Source organism: Macaca thibetana, chromosome 14, assembly GCF_024542745.1.
Source record: "Macaca thibetana thibetana isolate TM-01 chromosome 14, ASM2454274v1, whole genome shotgun sequence".
In the NCBI taxonomy this organism is placed as follows: domain Eukaryota; kingdom Metazoa; phylum Chordata; class Mammalia; order Primates; family Cercopithecidae; genus Macaca; species Macaca thibetana.
Genome location: NC_065591.1, coordinates 63,694,124 through 63,712,898, shown reverse-complemented (window position 1 = coordinate 63,712,898; position 18,775 = coordinate 63,694,124). Strand labels below are relative to the sequence as shown.

Genomic DNA, 18,775 nt, shown 5'->3' with positions numbered 1-18,775 from the left:
TTTAGTGGAGACAAAGTTTCACCATGTTGGCCAGGCTTGTCTTGAACTCCTGACTGGTGGTCTGCCCCCCTTGGCCTCCCAAAGTGCTGGGGTTACAGGCTTGAGCCACCATGCCCGGCTGAAAATTCTTTCTGTATGAATTTCTTTTCTTTATTTCGAGACAGTCTTACTCTGGCACCCAGCATGGAATACAGTGGCGTGATCTCAACTCTCTGCAACCTCCCCCTCCTAGGCTCAAGCAATTATCGTGCCTCAGCCTCCTGAACAGCTGGGATTACAGGGTGTGCCACCAGGCCCAGCTTTCTTTTTTCTTTCTCTTTTTCTTTTTTGAGACAGAGTCTTGCTCTGTTTCCCAGGCTGAAGTGAAATGGCATGATCTCTGATCACTGCAACCTCTGCCTCCCAGGCTCAAGCAATCCTCCTGCCTCAGCCTCCCAAGTAGCTGAGACTACAGGCATGTGCTACCATGTCCTGTTAATTTTTGTACTTTTTACAGAGACGGAGTTTCCCCATGTTGCTCAGGCTGGTCTCAAACTCCTGAGCTCAAGCGATCCTCCGGCCCCAGCCTCCAAAAGTGCTGGGACTACAGGCATGAGCCACTGGGCCCAGCCCTATATAGTTTCTACTTCACCTGAAATGTTGATGTAAGTGCCACAGATCTTAGAGACCACCACACAGACTCTTCCTTTGTTTGGCTAAGAGAAAATCTAAAGCAATTAAATTATCTATTACTACTTGAATCAGGGAATTGAGAGACTTTGTTGGGCTGTAAGGCTTTGTGCAGTGTCTCCAGCTACCTGTTCAATAGTGGCAGATAGGTTTGAATATGCCGGTCAGGTTTTGAATTTGTCTCATTTAAGGAGGTTATCTGAGATTCCTGACTGTGTTTAGAGCTCTCATAATACCACTTAAAAATGGATTCCCATGAGAGGATTCCTTGAGTCCAGGAATTTGAGACCAGCCTGAGCAACATGGTAAAACCCTGTTTCTACAAAAAAATTAAAAATTGAAAACAAATTAACGGAGTGTGGCGGTGCATGCCTGTAGTCCCAGCTACTTGGGAGGCAAAGGTGGGAGGATGGCTTGAGCCCAGGAGGTCAAGGCTGCAGTGAGCCGTGATTGTGCACTCCACTCCAGTCCCCATGACAGAGTGAGACCCTGACACACACACACAAAAGGGCCTCCATTGCTTCTCAGAGGTCTAGAACTCTCTGTTCTCATTGTGCATGCTAATAAACTAATTTAGGCATGTCAAACGTTCTGTCAAGAGATCTCCATTTTGGCATATAAAGCTTTACGTTGTTCCAGGTTAGCTTTTCTAGGATCCCAAATATCCACAAGACTTTTTCTCATAATTCAGAAACATGTTAGTTCCTGATGGCAGCTGGACTGTCTGTCCCCTTAGAACCTATGTTCCCCATAACATCATTTACTTAAAGACGTCCCTGCGAGTGCCACTAGAGGGCAAGCATCCCCACCAAACCTGATGGGCCAGATGAGTCAGGCTGAACTGCCCCCAACCTCCCCCACTAGAAACCTGGGACAACAAAAACAGCCCTTGCAGGGTCCTGATGGAGGGGATCAGAGAAAAAAATGAAGTCTCCGAAATCTCAACCTAAAACCAGGAAATCTTAGATCAGGGAAAGCTTACCCACCTTCCCCCAAAGCTGTCAGGGAGACAACTGTGCTGTCAGTGGCTCCACCAGGCACCAGTGCATTCACGCACGCTTGGGGAAGCCTGGGCTGCTCCATGGATCCTACCCTTGTCTTCAATTATATTGGCTTAAAATCACAAGATCTTTACATTTGGAAAGGAGAGCTTTCTTCCTTTCTTTTCTTTTTTTTCTTTTCAGACACAGTTTCACTCTATCGCCCAGGCTGGAGTGCAATGGCACGATCTAACTGCAACCTCTGCCTCCTGGGTTCAAGTGATTCTCATGCCTCAGACTCCTGAGTAGCAGGAATTACAGGTGCCTGCCACTATGCCTTGCTAATTTTTGTATATTTAGTAGACACAGAGTTTCACCATGTTGGCCAGGCTGGTCTCAAATTCTGGACTTAAGCGATCCACCCGCCTTGGCCTCCCAAAGTGCTGGGATTACAGGTGTGATCCTAGGAGAGCTTTATTTCTTATGATGTGCAGGCTGGGAAGTGGGTGAGGGTAGAACAGGGTTTTATGCTAAAAGAGTTGGCTAAACAAACACATTTAATAGGTTTTAGGAGAAGCTATGAATATTCATGAGAGTTGCACGCATATGTACTAAGCAAACATACATGTTACATACGTCCCATATTCCCTTTGGGGTGGAGACATTAAAATGCAGTTGATACCGGGCGCAGTGGCTCATGCTTGTAATCCCAGCACTTCGGGAGGCTGAGGTGGGTGGATCATCTGAGGTCAGGAGTTCGAGATCAGCCTGGCCAACATGGTGAAACCCCGTCTCTACTAAAAATACAAAAATTAGCCAGGCATAGGCACTTGTAGTCCCAGCTACTTGGGAGGCTGAGGCAGGAGAATAGCTTGGACCCAAGAGGTGGAGGTTGCAGAGAGTGGAGATCATGCCACTGTACTCCAGCCTGGGAAACAGAGTGAGACTCCCTCCTCTCCCCCAAAAACTGCAGTCAAATTCGCCTCTATATGTCAAAAGGGAAACATAGGACCCAAAGAACTTTGTGTGCTGCCTCTGTAAACCAGCCAGAATTCGTCCATGGTCGAGAGTCATTGATCAGCAAGGAATGTTTTGTAAGCTGATCAGCTGTCATGTCAAAATCAGGAAAGGGAAAGGAGTCTGGCAGTTGGTTGAAGTTGAAATCAGTGAAGGAGTCTCCTTTTCTTGGTTTTCCAAGGCTGGTTTCTGTTTAGCTCTTGGGAAAGAAGCCTGGTAACGGTTCATGAGGAAGCAGGTGTACTGAGGTATGAGTGACTTATCATCATGGCCAGGAAACTTAGATTTTAAAGTTTTTCTGAGGTCTCTTTGGCCAAGAGGTGTCCATTCAGTTGTTTGGAGGGCTGAGGATTGTATTTGTATTTCCCAGAGGGTTGAGTCCTCTGAAGACCCCAGCAGGTAGAGGCCTCTGGAACTCTCAGGCCTCTTTCCTTCTTTATACCCCAGTGCTGATTGGAGAAGGGCAGGCAGGTGTCTAGGAACACCTGAACATGGGAGCTCCTCTAGATGGAGCTCCTGCCCTCTCATCTGCTGCCCCTGGCCTGGGGGCTGATCATGAACTGAACTTTATGCCCCCTCCACTGCAGGAGTGAGACCTGCCCCCTGAGCCAGGCCCCCGGGCCATGAGGGCTTCAGAATAATACCAGCAAGTGGAAGGTTGGGTTGGAGATCAAGTTCAGTTCCTCTGGTAAGTCCTCACCACTTGTGGAGTCTCAGAGCTTCGGAGTGGGGAGGAGAGAACCCTGAGTTCTTCCCTGAGTGCCAGCCTATCACACATGCAATCTCACATCACTCATCTTCCCAGCTGCAGGAACTACTGATCTCAGTCTGATTCTAAGCCTGACTTCTTGCACCTAGCAGTTGCAGGAGAGAAGCTTTGTGAGGGGCCCACAGGGCACCGTCCTAAGGAATGCAGATCCAGTGTTTCTTCTTTGGCCTTAACTGCTGCCCACTCCCCTCATAACTCCTATCTCAGCCACCCTGGAATTCTGCTTGCACTTCTATTACCTCTAAGCCTTTGCACTTGCCGAGACCTGTCCATGGAATGCCATTCCCCGTGCTGTTTTGTGCTTGGCAAACATTATTCCTTTGGAAGCCTTCCCTGACCTCTTTGGGCTTCAGCAGAACAACACCACACTCTGTGCTTCCCTCTGTGAAAGCCTCGTCTCCTTGTTCTAAGAGTCACTGGTTCTCAGAACTGTCTGTCCCCGCCAGACCTTGCAAGGAACTCAGTTCCCTTCCTGTCAGCTGAGACCAGCATGGGCCAGTGGACAGGATGCTCAGAAGGACTTGTTGACTGACAGAATGGATGCAGAGACTCCTTAACTTACTGAGCACATTCTCGGTGCCAGGTACTGACCCAGACCCTGGGGATGTAGCTTAAAATGACACAGACACAGCCCTGCTTTGGGGAGAGTATGTTTTGTTAGGGAAAAGGCAGACAACAAACACAGTAGACAAAAGTCCACACAATGGCACAGAATAGTGTGATGAGAAATCAGCTGGATGGCTTCTTGAGTTTGAGTGCTCGGAACTCATTTTGGGGGGGAATTGTAGGTTACCATCTAAGTGGCCACAACAGGTCAGCCTGCAGAGGATTAATGAAAAACATTTCAGGAACGCAGAGGAGTTGCTGGAGCAAAGACCCACAACATGAGAAGTGTGACTGGAGCTCATTTATGGGGTGGCGTGGGGAAGATTTGGCTTCAGGGCTCAGAGGAGGGGCATGGTCTGTGCTAATTTGAAGAAGTTTAGATTTTACAGTTGATACCACTGGAAAGCATTGAAGGGTTGGTGAAAGAGCTGTAATGTAGTAAGACATGGTTCGGTTTTGTTTTTACTTTTTTAAAAAAAGGTCCATCAGACAGTGGAACATGTAGGTGGAAGTGTGGTGATGAATAGAGTATCTACCGTCCCTAGTCTCTTCCTACAACATATTTATTACTTAAAAAGGGGAAAGTGTAGTGGAGAAACCTGGCAGACACAATCTCAACCAAAAGATCAAAGTTAACCTCACCAGGAACGGGCAAACCCCACACCACGTGCCTCCTGTTATGATGCACGGAATAACTGTGTAAGGTATTTGTGCCCAAAATGCATAACCTCAATGAATCATGAGGAAACAGGCAAACCCAAATGGAGGAGTATTCTACCAAATGACTGGCCTGTGGCTTTCAGCAATGTCAAGATCATAAAAGAACCCCATTCCTTCCGATGCCCATCAGCAGTAGACTGAAGTCAATGTGATGTACACATAGAATGGATTATTACCCAGTAATTTAAGATCTCAATAGGTCAACATGGAAAGATCTCAGAACAATGGCAGATGAAAACTGACTGAGATGCTCTTTTCCCCACCTGTAAGATAAGCAGAAAACCAAAGTTTGATGGCATACTGTGTTGACAAGGTTGTGGAAAAACAAGCACTCTCTCTCTCTCTCTGTTTTTTGTTTTGTTTTGTTTTTTGTTTTTTGAGACAAGGTCTCACTCTGTTGCCCAAGCTGGAGTGTAGTGGCACAATCACGGCTCATTGTAGCCTCAACCTCTCAGGGGTCAAGTGATTCTCTCACCTCAGCTTCTCTGGTAGTTGGGACTACAGGCACACTCCACCATGCCCAGCTGATTTTTTTAGTTTTTTATAGAGATGGGGTTTCACCATGTTGCCCAGGCTGATCTTGAACTCCTGGGGTCAAGAGATTCTCCTGCTGCAGCATCTCAAAGTGCTGGATCACAGGTGTGAGCCATCACACCCAGCGGAGAAACAGGCACTCTCATGCTTTGCTGGTGGCAGAGTCACATTGATAAAATCTCCATAAAGTTGTAACTATCAAAATTATACATATTCTTGACCCAATAGCCCTTTCTGGAATTCAAGTATAGCATTCCACTAGGTCCAAGATTTTTGTTTGATTGTTTTGAGATGGAGTTTCACTCTTGTAGCCCAGGCCGGAGTGCAGTGATGTGATCCCAGCTGACTGCAACCTCTGCCTCCCGTGTTCAAGTGATTCTTCTGCCTCAGCTTCCTGAGTAGCTGGGATTACAGGCATGTGCCATCACACCCGGCTAATTTTTGTATTTTTAGTAGAGATGGGGTTTCACCATGTTGGCCAGGCTAGTCTTGAATCCCTGACCTCAGGTGATTCACCTGCTTCGATCTCCCAAAGTGCTGGGATTACAGTCGTGAGCCACTGAGCTCACAGTGCCCGGTGTTACAATCTTGTAACAGCCGGTACAAGATTGTTAATTGCAGCATTACTTGTCATTTATTAAAAAGTAGGTCCAGGCTCAGTGGCTCATGCCTGTAATCCCAGCACTTTTGGAAGCCAAGGCAGGTGGATCACCTGAGGTCAGGAGTTCGAGACCAGCCTGGCCAACATGGTGAAACCCCGTCTCTACTAAAAATACAAAAATTAGCCAGGCGCGGTGGCCGGCGCCTGTAGTCCCAGCTACACAGGAGGCTGAGGCAGGAGAATCGCTGGAACACGGGAGGCAGAGGCTGCAGTGAGCCAAGATCATGCCACTGCACTCCAGCCTGAGCGACAGAGCAAGACTCAGTCTCAAAAAAAAAAAAAAAAAAAAAAAAAAAAGTAGATCAGGCACAGTGACCTATCCCAATAATCCCAGCACATTGCGAGGCCAAGGAATGAAGATCACTTGGACCCAGAAGTTCAAGAGCAACTTGGGCAACATAGCAAGACTTCAGTCTCAAACAAATAAAAACAAGGCAGGTGTTTATCAATTAGACCCTCCTCTCCAACCAGTATCTCCTCCCAGCCCACATCTAGTCAGGGAAGGGGAAATAAACTGTCTTCCTCACCTGAAGCCCAATAACTCATCTCCTGTTTCTGCCCATCTCCCCTCCACCTGTGCCCTTGTCCATGTGTAGTGTGGGAGTAATGAGCTTGGTGTGAGGGGAAGGGTCTCAGGAGAACCAGATTAAGGGATGGATACCTAGATTCTGGCTCAACCTCCACACCCTGCTTCCCAGTGAACATCAAGCCAGTTCCAGCCTGATTCGGGGCCTATCAGTAGGAAAGATGAAGCAATGTGTCCCTCCAACCCACTCGTCCCCAGATTACAAGACACAAGACACATGTGGATTTGTCTAGTAGAATAGGTTGTCGGAAGAATCCCAGAGGACCCTTCTTGGATCAGGAACCAATAATCCCATGGGACGGGGCCCCAGCATTCATGGTCGCAGCATAGAACTTGGCCACCTCCTCATTGGCGTTGCCCTGGGCTGAGTCAAACCACATCTGGATGCAGCGGCCGCTCCCTCCACTGTAGTTACTGACCTTGAAGGAGTGGCTCCAGAGGCCTTCACAAAGGGCGGCTGGAGTGGGGAAGTAGGACTCAAAGGTGCGGCAGAGGGCCCGGGCCGGACACTCATTAATCCCTGAGGGAGGAGAACATAAGACCCTGAGCTTCTGGGCCAGACTGCACCCCTCCCAACCCTAAAGCCCCACTCCCACTCCTCATCTCGTCTCCTCCCGGCCCTCACCTGAGGTCCAATTCCAGCCTTTGTGCCAGTTGCTTTTGCAGGTGTAGGAGGTGCGACAGTCCTCCCACCATCGCTCACAGTCCTCTTTGCACAGGGGCACATTCAGGATGCGCTCTTTGCGCCAGTTCTGGTTGACCTGAGTGGGGAGGAGACGGAACGCTCCTGTCAGCCACATATCTCAGCAGCTTTATCCTCAAAGGGGACCAGAGCTGTGGGAGGGGGCAGAGCATCCACCACCCTCAGACCTGAATTCCTGGACCAAGCCCTCCCTGCAAGTGGCTGGCAGGCTCTGCCCTCTGCTGAGGTTAATGTTTTGTTTTTGTTTGTTTGTTTGTTTGTTTGTTTTATTTCTGAGACAGAGTCTTGCTCTGCTGCCCAGGCTGGAGTGCAGTGGCACGATGTCAGTTCACTACAACCTCCACCTCCCAGGTTCAAGCAATTCTCCTGCCTCAGCCTCCCAAGTAGCTAGGATTACAGGCACCCACCACCACACCCGGCTAATTTTTGTATTCTAATAGAGACAGGGTTTTGTCATGTTGGCTAGGCTGGTCTCAAACTCCTGACCTCAGGTAATCCACCTGTCTCGGCCTCCCAAAGTGCTGGGATTACAGGCATAAGCCACTGCACCCAGCTATGAAGTTTATGTTTATGGGAATGGCACTCATACCTGCCAGATCCAGGGCCCCAGGTTGGGTGAGCACTCATAGAGACAGGTGTCCTGGATAAAGTGACACTTGCAGGCGGGCTCCATCTTACCACAGTGGTCCCAGTTAAAGTTGTAGAGGCGGGAGGTGTCCTTGTGCAGCTCCTGGCTGGTGTTGGCCGTGCAGCAGGCATTCTTCTAGGGACTGCACTGGGTGGGGAAGACACAGGACTAAGTCCCTCCCTACCACAGCCATCTCCTCCATATTCTGGCTCCTCTGCCCCAGGTAGGTCATCCAGAGAAATACTTCCTGGGGAGGGCCCTTGAGGAGCCCCCACCTGGGGACAGAGGCAATTACACTATCAGTGCATTTTTCCCCTATTTATTTATTTATTTATTTATTTATTTGAGACAGGTCTCTCTCTGTTGCACATGCTGGAGTGCTGTGGTGCGATTATAGCTCACTGTAGCCTCAACATCCTGTGCTCAAGCAAGCCTCCCACTGCAGCCTTCCGAGTAGCTGGGATTCAGGCCCATGCCACCACACCTGACTGTTTTAAAAATATTTTTGTAGAGACAAATAGGATCTAACTAAACTAAAAAGCTTCTGCACAGCAAAAGAAACTACCATCAGAGTGAAAAGGCAACCTAGAGAATGGGAGAAAATTTGTGCAATCTACTCATCTGAAAAAGGGCTAATATCGAGAATCTACAAAGAACTTAAACAAATTTACGAGAAAAAAATCAAACCACCCCTTCAAAAAGTGGGCAAAGGATATGAACAGACACTTCTCAAAAGAAGACAATTGGCCGGGCGCGGTGGCTCAAGCCTGTAATCCCAGCACTTTGGGAGGCCGAGATGGGCGGATCACGAGGTCAGGAGATCGAGACCTTCCTGGCTAACACAGTGAAACCCCGTCTCTACTAAAAATAATACAAAAAACTAGCCGGGCGAGGTGGCGGGCGCCTGTAGTCCCAGCTACTCGGGAGGCTGAGGCAGGAGAATGGCGTGAACCCGGGAGGCGGAGCTTGCAGTGAGCCCAGAACGCGCCACTGCACTCCAGCCTGGGTGACGGAGCAAGACTCCGTCACAAAAAAAAAAAAAAAAAAAAAAAAAAAAAAAAGAAGACAATTATGCAGCAAACAGACACATGAAAAAATGCTCATCATCACTGGCCATCAGATAAATGCAAATCAAAACCACAATGAGATACCATTTCACACCAGTTAGAATAGTGATCATTAAAAAGTCAGGAAACAACAGGTGCTGGAGAGGATGTGGAGAAATAGGAACACTTTTACACTGTTGGTGGGACTATAAACCAGTTCAGCCATTGTGGAAGACAGTGTGGTGATTCCTCAAGGATCTAGAACTAGAAATATCATTTGACCCAGCCATCCTATTTCTGGGTATATACCCAAAGGATTACAAATCACGCTGCTATAAAGACATGTGCACACGTATGTTTTGCGGCACTATTCACAATAGCAAAGATTTTGAACCAACCCAAATGTCCATTATTGATAGACTAGGAAAATGTGGCACATATACACCATGGAATCGTATGCAGCCATAAAAAAGGATGAGTTCTTGTCCTTTGTAGGGATATGGATGAAGCTGAAAAACATCATTCTGAGCAAACTATCGCAAGGACAGAAAACCAAACACCGCATGTTCTCACTCATAGGTGGGAACTGAGCAATGAGAACACTAGGACACAGGAAGGGAATATCACACACTGAGGCCTGTGGTGGGGTGCGGGGCTGTGGGAGGGACAGCATTAGGACATATACCTAATGTAAATGACAAGTTAATGGGTGCAGCACACCAATATGGCACATGTACACATATGTAACAAACCTGCACGTTGTGCACATGTACCCCAGAACTTAAAGTATAATAATTTAAAAAAAAAGAGAGATGGGGTCTCACTATGGTTCCCAGGCTAGTCTCAAACTCCTGGGCTCAAGCAATCCTCTCATCTCAGCTTCCCAAAGTGCTACGATTACAGATGTAAGCCATCATGCCTGGCCAATATTGGCTTTTAACGGAGCATAATGGAGGGGAGCCACTCTCTGGGAGAGTAATTATTGTTTGTACAGTTCTTAATGGTTGAAAAAGTTATTTCATGTTATTCAGCTTATTTATATTATCCATTTTTCATCCAGCCAATATTAACTGAGTGCTTATTAGACATCAGGCACTGTGCTAGGTCCTAGGAACACCCCAGTGAACAAAGCAAGTAACATCTCTACCCTCATGGAGGGTATGGTTTTAGTGGGTGGGTGGGCTGTGTGTACAGGGAAGACAAAGAACACTCAGGCATAGAACACAGTAGGTGCAAAGTCCCCAAGGCTTTTGCACTTTATCCTTTTAACAACCCAGTATGAATCCTTACCCCCATTTTTACAACGTTTCAGTAAGCTACACCTGTGGTATATAGTAGGGTTAAGATTTAACTCAGGACAGGGAGGAGAGGAACCTGGCCCAGGTTGTGCAGGAGGGTGGAGGTCAAGGGGCTGGTCTGGTTTTCCCAGGGTCTGGAAGTCCGGGCAAGGAGACTCCAAATAGATCCTGAGAGTCGTGGGGGAACAGAGGAGCTGTAGCCTGCACGTGGGCCTGAACCCGGACTTGACTAAATGTGGGAAAGGCCATCCTAGGAAGGTAAATACAAGGCAGGCAAGACAAGCAGAAATGGTGGAGGTTTCTCTTTGGAAATCACTCTAGGCCTGGACTCAGAAAACCTGAGAAATCATGAATCAGTTGCATAAAATTTCTGGGATGAACCCTCGCACCTAGGGTCAAGTGATGGCAGAGGCATGACAGGTCTGAGCACCCAGGAGAAACAACAGGGAAATCCATGGGAGTCGAGCCAGATCTACCCATCTCCCACACCCTGGCCCACGCCCAGTGCGGGCTGACACAGAACATGCTTTCCTGCCGGCCTGACTTCACACTTGCTTTTCCTTGGATGTCCCAACTCTTGGTCTTCCCGCAAGACCCTTGCACATCATGGGTCTTGGGGATTGGCAGAGATGGGTTTTGCCAGTCAGGGTCAGGGGTTTCTGCCTCTGAAAAGAGTTACTGAATATAACGAAAAGTACTTCCTGGTTATAGAAGTGGCTCAACAAATATCACTCTCATATAGTTCATGGCCCTGAGCATGATAATCATCTGTATCTCTCAAAGTCTACATCTGCAACATTTCTTGGCAAAGAGTAGATGCTCTAGAAGGTTCTGAAAAGCAAATGAAGTGGTGGGCACAGAGTTTCCGTTTCAGTTTTAGTGGATGAAAGAGGTCAGGAGATGGATGGTGGTGACAGTTGCACAACCACATGAGCATACTTAATACCACTGAACCATACAGTTAAAAACGGCTCAAATGGAGAACTTCTTTTATTTATTTATTTCAAATTTTACTCCGATTTAAAAATAAGCAAATGGGGGCCGGGCGCGGTGGCTCACGCCTGTAATCCCAGCACTTTGGGAGGCCGAGGCGGGCGGATCACAAGGTCAGGAGATCGAGACCATCCTGGCTAACACTGTGAAACCCCGTCTCTACTAAAAATGCAAAAAAATTAGCCGGGCGAGGCGGCGGGCGCCTGTAGTCCCAGCTACTCGGGAGGCTGAGGCAGGAGAATGGCGTGAACCCGGGAGGCGGAGCTTGCAGTGAGCCGAGATCGCGCCACTGCACTCCAGCCTGGGTGACACAGCGCGAGACTCCGTCTCAAAAAAAAAAAAAAAAAAAAAAAAAAAAAGCAAATGGAATGTTGGGAATGACTCAGATGTCATGGGGCTTCCAGGCTGTCCTCTCTTTGCTTTAGCTCTCGGAGCCTGTCCATACCACAGTGTCTCCCTGGGCACATACCCCAGCCCTCTGGGAATGTGACCCCTTCTAGAGAGCAGACCAGGAGATCAGAGGAATGAAATACAGGCACTCTCCTGAGCTTGGAATTCAAATTGGAGCTCATACTCCCGGAGCTGCCTCAGTGGCCTCACCTGTGGCATGGGGGTCCTGGCCTCCCCTCCCCTTCCTTGTGGGCAGTGGCACTGCCGGCTCTGGCCACACTGGACCCGCCATTGCTCGTGCCATCACCCTCTGACCTGTGTGCATGCTGTCCTCTGCCAGACTGCCCTTCCCTGCTTTTTCCTTCTGGAAAACTCTTACTCATCTTCCCAGGCCAAGGCCAAGGGCCTCTTAACTGGGAAGTCTCCCCAGCATATCGGATTGGTTGCTGTCTCTTCAGTACCTAATGGGGGTGGAAACCTGGCCCGTTTGTACATGAAGGCTGCACCATGACCATGATGGCCCAGCTCCTCTTCTACTGTGCTGCTGAGCTCTGTGGGCTGGCACATAATTAAGGCTGGGAAAGGTATGGCCAATCCCTCTCCTCAGTTTCCACTTGCACCTGTACCCTCTGTAGGCCTATTTCCTCATTTGCATAAGTACAGACCACAGTGCACCCACCCTGCCCTTTGGGCATATTCACTGACATGGCCTGAGTGAAAGCACATGGCTCATAGGCTCAGAGTGAGTGTTAGGTATGTGATTCCTTCATTACTGTAGACTTGGTGACCTCCCAGGGGAGGCCCTCCAGGATCACAGCAGCCATCTTCATTCCTTCATCACCTTCCACAGCTGACTTCTCCACCCCATTAACTTTTCTCTGTCAAAGGCAGCTGTCTCCCCTGCTGCAGACCCCACTTTATCCTCACCTGGCCATACAGCTCGTCCTCGGGACTGGGCTGTGCCTTGTGCTGCTTGGCGTTCATGCAGACGTTGAGCAGGTCCGTCCTGGCCTGCGCACTCCTGGGCTGGACACTCCCCACAGTGGTCACCAAAGCCAGAAGCAGCAGCTGCATCATCTGCCAGGCCATCTATTCCTGCCAGAGAGCCACAGTCAGAGGTGGACAAGGCCTGAGGGAGGGGCAGCAGCCACGAGAGTGTGTACTGTCTCCCTCTCAAGCCCAGATCTCTGCCCTCCCCACCCTGCATCCACCACAGGGCAGCTGAGCCAAGAAATGCAGGGTGTGTAGAGGTGAGAGGGAGCCCTTCCCCGGCCTGGAGGCAGGACCCTCCTCCTGCTTCCCCTGCAACAGTTCTCTAGGTCCAGGCTCTGACACCAGCTTGCTCTATGATCATAGAGGGAACCATCGCCCTTGCGGACTTCCCCTCTTGCATTTCTCCAGTGTTTTATGCAATTCCTCTCAAATTTTCACGAGGAGGAAACACAGGTGGTGGCCTGCTGATGCAGGAGTGAGACTCTAGACAGCCTCAGGCTTCTGCTTCCTCAGCCCGTCCTCTTACCCCAGGGCAGCTGAGGTTTAGATGCCCAGGGAAGCTGAGATGGGGACAGCAAAGGCCATGGAGCTGTCAGCTATTGTTCATGGTCCCAGAGCAGATGCTGTGGGAGGCAAAGGGATGGGGGCAATCACACCTCACCACTCACCCCTCCTGGGTCTTGGGAAATTACCCAGGCAGAAGCAGGCTCAGAGGTTGGGGGAGGCCAACAGGTCAGTGGCAAATGGAGGAGGGGGCTGAGCAAGAACAGATGGTGGTTGGTCAGTGGAGGCAAAGACAGCAGAGAGCCCAGCCTCCCAGGAGATGGGGAGGTGCTATCTCACCTCCCATCTCTCATCCCCACTTTTCCCTCCGTCCTGTTGCAGGGCCTTACCTCTGTTCTCAGCCCACCTGGGAAGGTGGAGTCTCTCCCACCTCCCCACCTACTTTATAATCCCATCCTGCCTGCTTGGTTAGACCCTCTGTTAGGGAAGGTGCACAAGGCTTTGTCTAGGAGACAGCTCAATTGTCTTTCAATAAGGACCCAGTTAAATTATGGTACATCTACCCCGTGGAATTTAATGTGGTAACAAAGAAAGAGAAAGCTCCTGATGTACAAATATGGAAAAACCTCCATGTGGAAGAAGGAAGGTGTTTAAATTTAATTTAATGTAACTTAATTTAGGAGAGCTAAGTAATTAAACATGAGGCCAAAGTACGTAAGACAGTGGCAGTCTTTTATTGCAAATATGCACACACTCTCAGGCGAGGTTCTCTGGTCCTCAGGTGTTGGGGGCCAGGGAAGTCGTGCCGGCGCTCTCGGGTGATGTTCTGCAGTCCACAAATGCGGGGGCCGAAGAAGTCACACCGGCGCTTACTGGCAGCAGACTTTTATGCATTGGTACTGGAAGGGGGAGGGCAGTGGTCAGGATAAGGGCATGATAAGGGCGTCTCCATAGGCGTGGCCGGATAACTTTCGATCTCTTCAGATTGACATCACCTGGCACATGCTCGATTGATCTGCATCTTCCCGGGGCAGGCTGCATTTTCCCACGCACGTGAAAGTTGGTGAGGAAGAACCCGGAAGCAACATGGATTGTGCCTTCTTGTTCACCTTCCTCCATCTTGTCCTTTCTCCCTCACCCAAACAGTCCAACCTCTTATTGATTATAAGAATTTGGCCGGGCGCGGTGGCTCACGCCTGTAATCCCAGCACTTTGGGAGGCCGAGGCGGGCGGATCACAAGGTCAGGAGATCGAGACCACGGTGAAACCCCGTCTCTACTAAAAATACAAAAAATTAGCCGGGCGCGGTTGTGGGCGCCTGTAGTCCCAGCTACTCGGGAGGCTGAGGCAGGAGAATGGCGTGAACCCGGGAGGCGGAGCTTGCAGTGAGCCGAGATCGCGCCACTGCACTCCAGCCTGGGCGACAGAGCGAGACTCCGTCTCAAAAAAAAAAAAAAAAAAAAAAAAGAATTTGGGGCACCGTTGTCTGTCTGGCTGCTTCCTGCTGTTAGGGGGCATAGTTAGGGTCTGAGGTTGGCAGTTGGGTGTAGGGATGCAGGAGCATTTGGTTGAAGGTGACTCGGGTGATCTCTTGGACCCTGGCTCGGAGAAATTTTATTAAAATGGGAGCAAAATATAAGGCAAGGCAGAGGATTAGTATGGGAATTAGGAAATAACAAAGGGCACCTTGCCAAGCTAGGTCTTCTATGAGAGTAAAAAGTTGGGAAACCTACTGGTTGGGGGATGGGTCGGGAAGGAGGGTGTCTATGGGGTTTATGAGGGAAAAGTCAGTTAAGTTAAGATGAAGAATGGTGAGGAAGTGGGAAAATTTGAGGAGGGTGTTGATCCTTGAGTAGAACCTGGTCACCTGGAGAAAGGGAAGGGGAATAGATGTTTTGTTTTGTTTTTTTTGTTTTTTTTTTTTTGAGACGGAGTCTCGCGCTGTGTCACCCAGGCTGGAGTGCAGTGGCGCGATCTCGGCTCACTGCAAGCTCCGCCTCCCAGGTTCACGCCATTCTCCTGCCTCAGCCTCCGAGTAGCTGGGACTACAGGCGCCCGCCACCACGCCTGGCTAGTTTTTTTTTTTGTTTGTTTGTTTTTTTGTATTTTTAGTAGAGACGGGGTTTCACCATGTTAGCCAGGATGGTCTCGATCTCCTGACCTCATGATCCACCCGCCTCGGCCTCCCAAAGTGCTGGGATTACAGGCTTGAGCCACCACGCCCGGCCTGGGAATAGATGTTTTGAGTTAGGTTAACATGTCTCATCCCAAGAGGGGGTGGGACAAGAGGGCATGATGAGGAAAGAGTGGGCAAAGCATGCATAGTCCAGGCAGTAATTTAACATTGGGGTCTGGCGAGGGTTAGACGGTTTACCATCTACCCTAACTACTGAGATAGTGGATGGCTGGCCAGGACCTCCATAGGTTGACAAAACAGAATAGGTAGCCTCCGTATTGATGAGAAAAGAAATGGGCTTACCCGCTATCTGTAGAGTTACCCTAGGCTCGGCGAGGGTGACCAGGGTCTCCGAGTGTGGGCACCGTCAGTCGTCGTCCAGGTGTAGGAGCTGGAAGGAGCCTTCCGGCCTTTGAGGAGAGGCACCACGTTGAGGCGCAATGCCTGCCCTGCTGGCGGGGCAATCAGACTTCCAATGTCCTTCCTGTTGGCAGGTTGGGCATGGCGTGGTAGGCAGGTGAGGATTTGGACACTGTTTTGCCTAATGCCCAGTTGTGCCACACTTAAGGCATGGATGAGATGGAGTGGCCGGCTTGGCCTGGGGACACTGGTTTGCCTAGTGTCCTGGGTCTCCGCATTTATAGCAGGAGCCCTTGGGAGACTTGCCCTGTGTCTTCCCTGCCGGCAGAGTGGGCAACGCTGGTTGGAGGGCAGCCACTAGAGCTTGCACCTGAAGCACAGCCCTTCTTTTCTCCTTGTCTAGCTCTGCGGCCTCAGCTGCTTCTTCTCTGGAGTTAAAAACTTTAAAGGCCAATTTTCCTGTATGGGGGTCTGAGGCCCATCTTCAACCTTTTTTTGCTTTTTTCGGATATCTGAGGCTGACTGGGAAATAAAATAGGAGGCTAGGACAGCTGCCCCGGCTGGGGAAGTGGGCTAGCTGGGTAAATTGGGCCAGTGCCTCTGTAAGGCGATTTAGGAAGGAAGCCGGGTTCTCATCTGGGTGTTGGATAATTTCCTTTAATTTATCAAAATTGACCACTTTGTTAGAGGCTGCCTGCATACCGGCTAAGAGACATTGAATCATAATGTCCTTCCTACGGCGGCCAGGCTGCTGCGGTTGGTAATCTCAATCTGGTTCTATGGACGGGACAGCCATCTCTCCTAACAGGACGGTGGCGTCGGTTAAATGCCATTGATCTGCATGTTGCCTGGCAGCTGCGAGAATGCACTCTCTTTCCTCTGGGTTAAGAGTGGAAGTAAGAATGACATGTAAGTCATGCCAGGTAAGGTTATATGCTCTGGCCTAGGTATCGAAACTCTTTGGAATATTAGGTGGGGTTGGCTGAGAAGTCGCTAAGTCGTTCTTCAATTTTGGAAAGGTCAGCCAGGGAAAAGGGGACGTGGACTCCAACCACGCCTTCGGCTCTGGCAACTTCTCGGCAGGGGGGCCAACAAACTAGCAGGGGAGGTTGGAACAGACTGACCAATAGGGTAGGTTAAGACAGGCTGACTGTTAGAGGGGGTTGGGGCAGGCTGACTGGTAGAGGGCTGACTAATGGGGGCCGCTACCACGGTCTTGGAGCGAGTGTGGGTGGAAATGGGAGAGGTAAGAGGAGTGGCTGAGGGAGGAGTGTCGGGCGGGGAGGTGGGAGCTCCATAGGGAGGGGTGAGAGGAGTGGCTGAAGGAGGAGCGTCGGGAGGGGCGGTAGGAAGTCCATAGGGAGGGGGGTTGGAAAGTCGGGAGGGAGGTCGCCTGCCGTCGGCCCCAGCTGAAACGGAAGTGGAGTCCTCCTCAGTTGCTGAGGTGGGGGCCAAGGGCCGGGTTTAGGGGTTTAGGCTAACAAGACCTGGGCCATTTAACATTGGGCGCACAGGTCTGGGCAAGAGCGCAAGTCCTAAAAGCCTTGAACATAGATAATTTCTGACCACTTTCCGAGCCTCTGGCAGAAATTAGAGAGATCTAATTAAAATGTTACGGTCTGGCCGGGCGCGGTGGCTCAAGCCTGTAATCCCAGCACTGTGGGAGGCCGAGATGGGCGGATCACGAGGTCAGGAGATCGAGACCATCCTGGCTAACACGGTGAAACCCTGTCTCTACTAAAAAATACAAAAAACTAGCCGGGCGCGGTGGCGGGCGCCTGTAGTCCCAGCTACTCCGGAGGCTGAGGCAGGAGAATGGCGTGAACCCGGGAGGCGGAGCTTGCAGTGAGCTGAGATCCGGCCACTGCACTCCAGCCTGGGCGGCAGAGCGAGACTCCGTCTCAAAAAAAAAAAAAAAAAAAAAAAAAAAAAAAAAAAAAAAAATGTTACGGTCTAAGGTGCCTTCAGGCAGCCGTTGAGACTGGTTGTCTAATTTATATTGTGGCCACGCCACAGTGGAGAGTAAAATCAGTCGCTTTTGTTTAAGATCTTACTCTAATTGTAAAGTTTTGAGATTAGTTAGAAGACACCCTAAAGGGGTGTCTCTAGGTATTTTGGATTGGGGATTTCCTATTGCCTTTCTCTCGCCTATAGGTGGAAACCGAACTCTACCTGGCTACAAAGCGTCCTTTGGAGCCACTAGAGACCAGGAGGCTCCTGGAGCCGGAATGGAGATTACCTCCAGGCAGACGTCTCCGTCCTGGACGGGTCCCACACGGACTAGAATGGAGTTCCTTTGGGCAGACGTCTCTACCTTTGGGAACTCTCCTGTGGGTCACCTGGTGACCTAAAAACCTTGGGCCTGCGCAGGACTTCTGGCCAAGGAGTATGAGAGGGAGGCAAGAGATACTCACCTCTAGGAGACTTGGAGGTGTGGAAAGCAATGTCTGGGTCCTGGTCCATCCGTGGCATGGAAGGAGGAGGCTCCTCGGACCTTAGGGGGCCCTGAGGAGGGGTCTCTTCCTGGGTTTTTGGCATGCCACAGTGGAGAGGAAAATTAGCCGCTTTCGTTTTAAATCTTGAGCTAAATGTAAGGCTTCCAAGTTTTGGAGGAGACACCATAAAGGGGTGTTCGCAGGGATTTTCGATTGTGAGGATCCCATTGTTTAACCACCAGAAATGGAAACCGACCTCATGCAGTGGCAAAGCGTCCTTTGCCACTGCTGGAGACCAGGGGCTCCTGGAGCCACTAACGGAGAATTGAGGAACTTCAACATGGACGTCTCCAAGTTGAAGACCTCACTGTGCCACAGGGTGGCTACGTCCTTGGGCGTACGTACGACTCTAGGCCAAGGACACGGAAACAGACGGAGATGGTTAACAAAGGGGAGTACTCAGCAAAGAAGAAATTCTCAGAGCGGCACCAGTGGAAAGCTGGAACACTTGTTCGGTGTTCGTGGCTGGTTGGGTTGGGAGCCGGTTCGCTGTGGAGGAGGTTCGTTAGACCCTTAGGGGATGTTGAGGAAGGGTCTCCTCCTGGGTCGGGTTTTGGCACCAACTGTTTTAATTTAACTTAATGTAACTTAATTTAGGAGAGCTAAGTAATTAAACATGAGGCCAAAGTACGTAAGAAAGTGGCAGT

At 50.0% G+C, this 18,775-nt stretch overlaps 3 protein-coding genes across 5 annotated transcripts in view; 1 reads left to right on the top strand and 2 right to left on the bottom strand.

Moving 5' to 3' along the window:
• LOC126935216 (folate receptor alpha) overlaps positions 1-18,775 on the bottom strand; it is a 181,199-nt gene that overhangs the window by 10,634 nt on the left and 151,790 nt on the right. The gene's annotated exons all lie outside the window — the stretch shown is intronic.
• LAMTOR1 (late endosomal/lysosomal adaptor, MAPK and MTOR activator 1) overlaps positions 1-18,775 on the top strand; it is a 282,658-nt gene that overhangs the window by 159,358 nt on the left and 104,525 nt on the right. The gene's annotated exons all lie outside the window — the stretch shown is intronic.
• Positions 6,744-12,689, bottom strand: LOC126935221 (folate receptor gamma-like). The gene is given in 4 exon segments (XM_050756446.1): positions 6,744-7,062; positions 7,168-7,303; positions 7,835-8,020; positions 12,528-12,689. Coding segments are annotated over 4 exon segments (729 nt in total). The 3' UTR covers positions 6,744-6,817.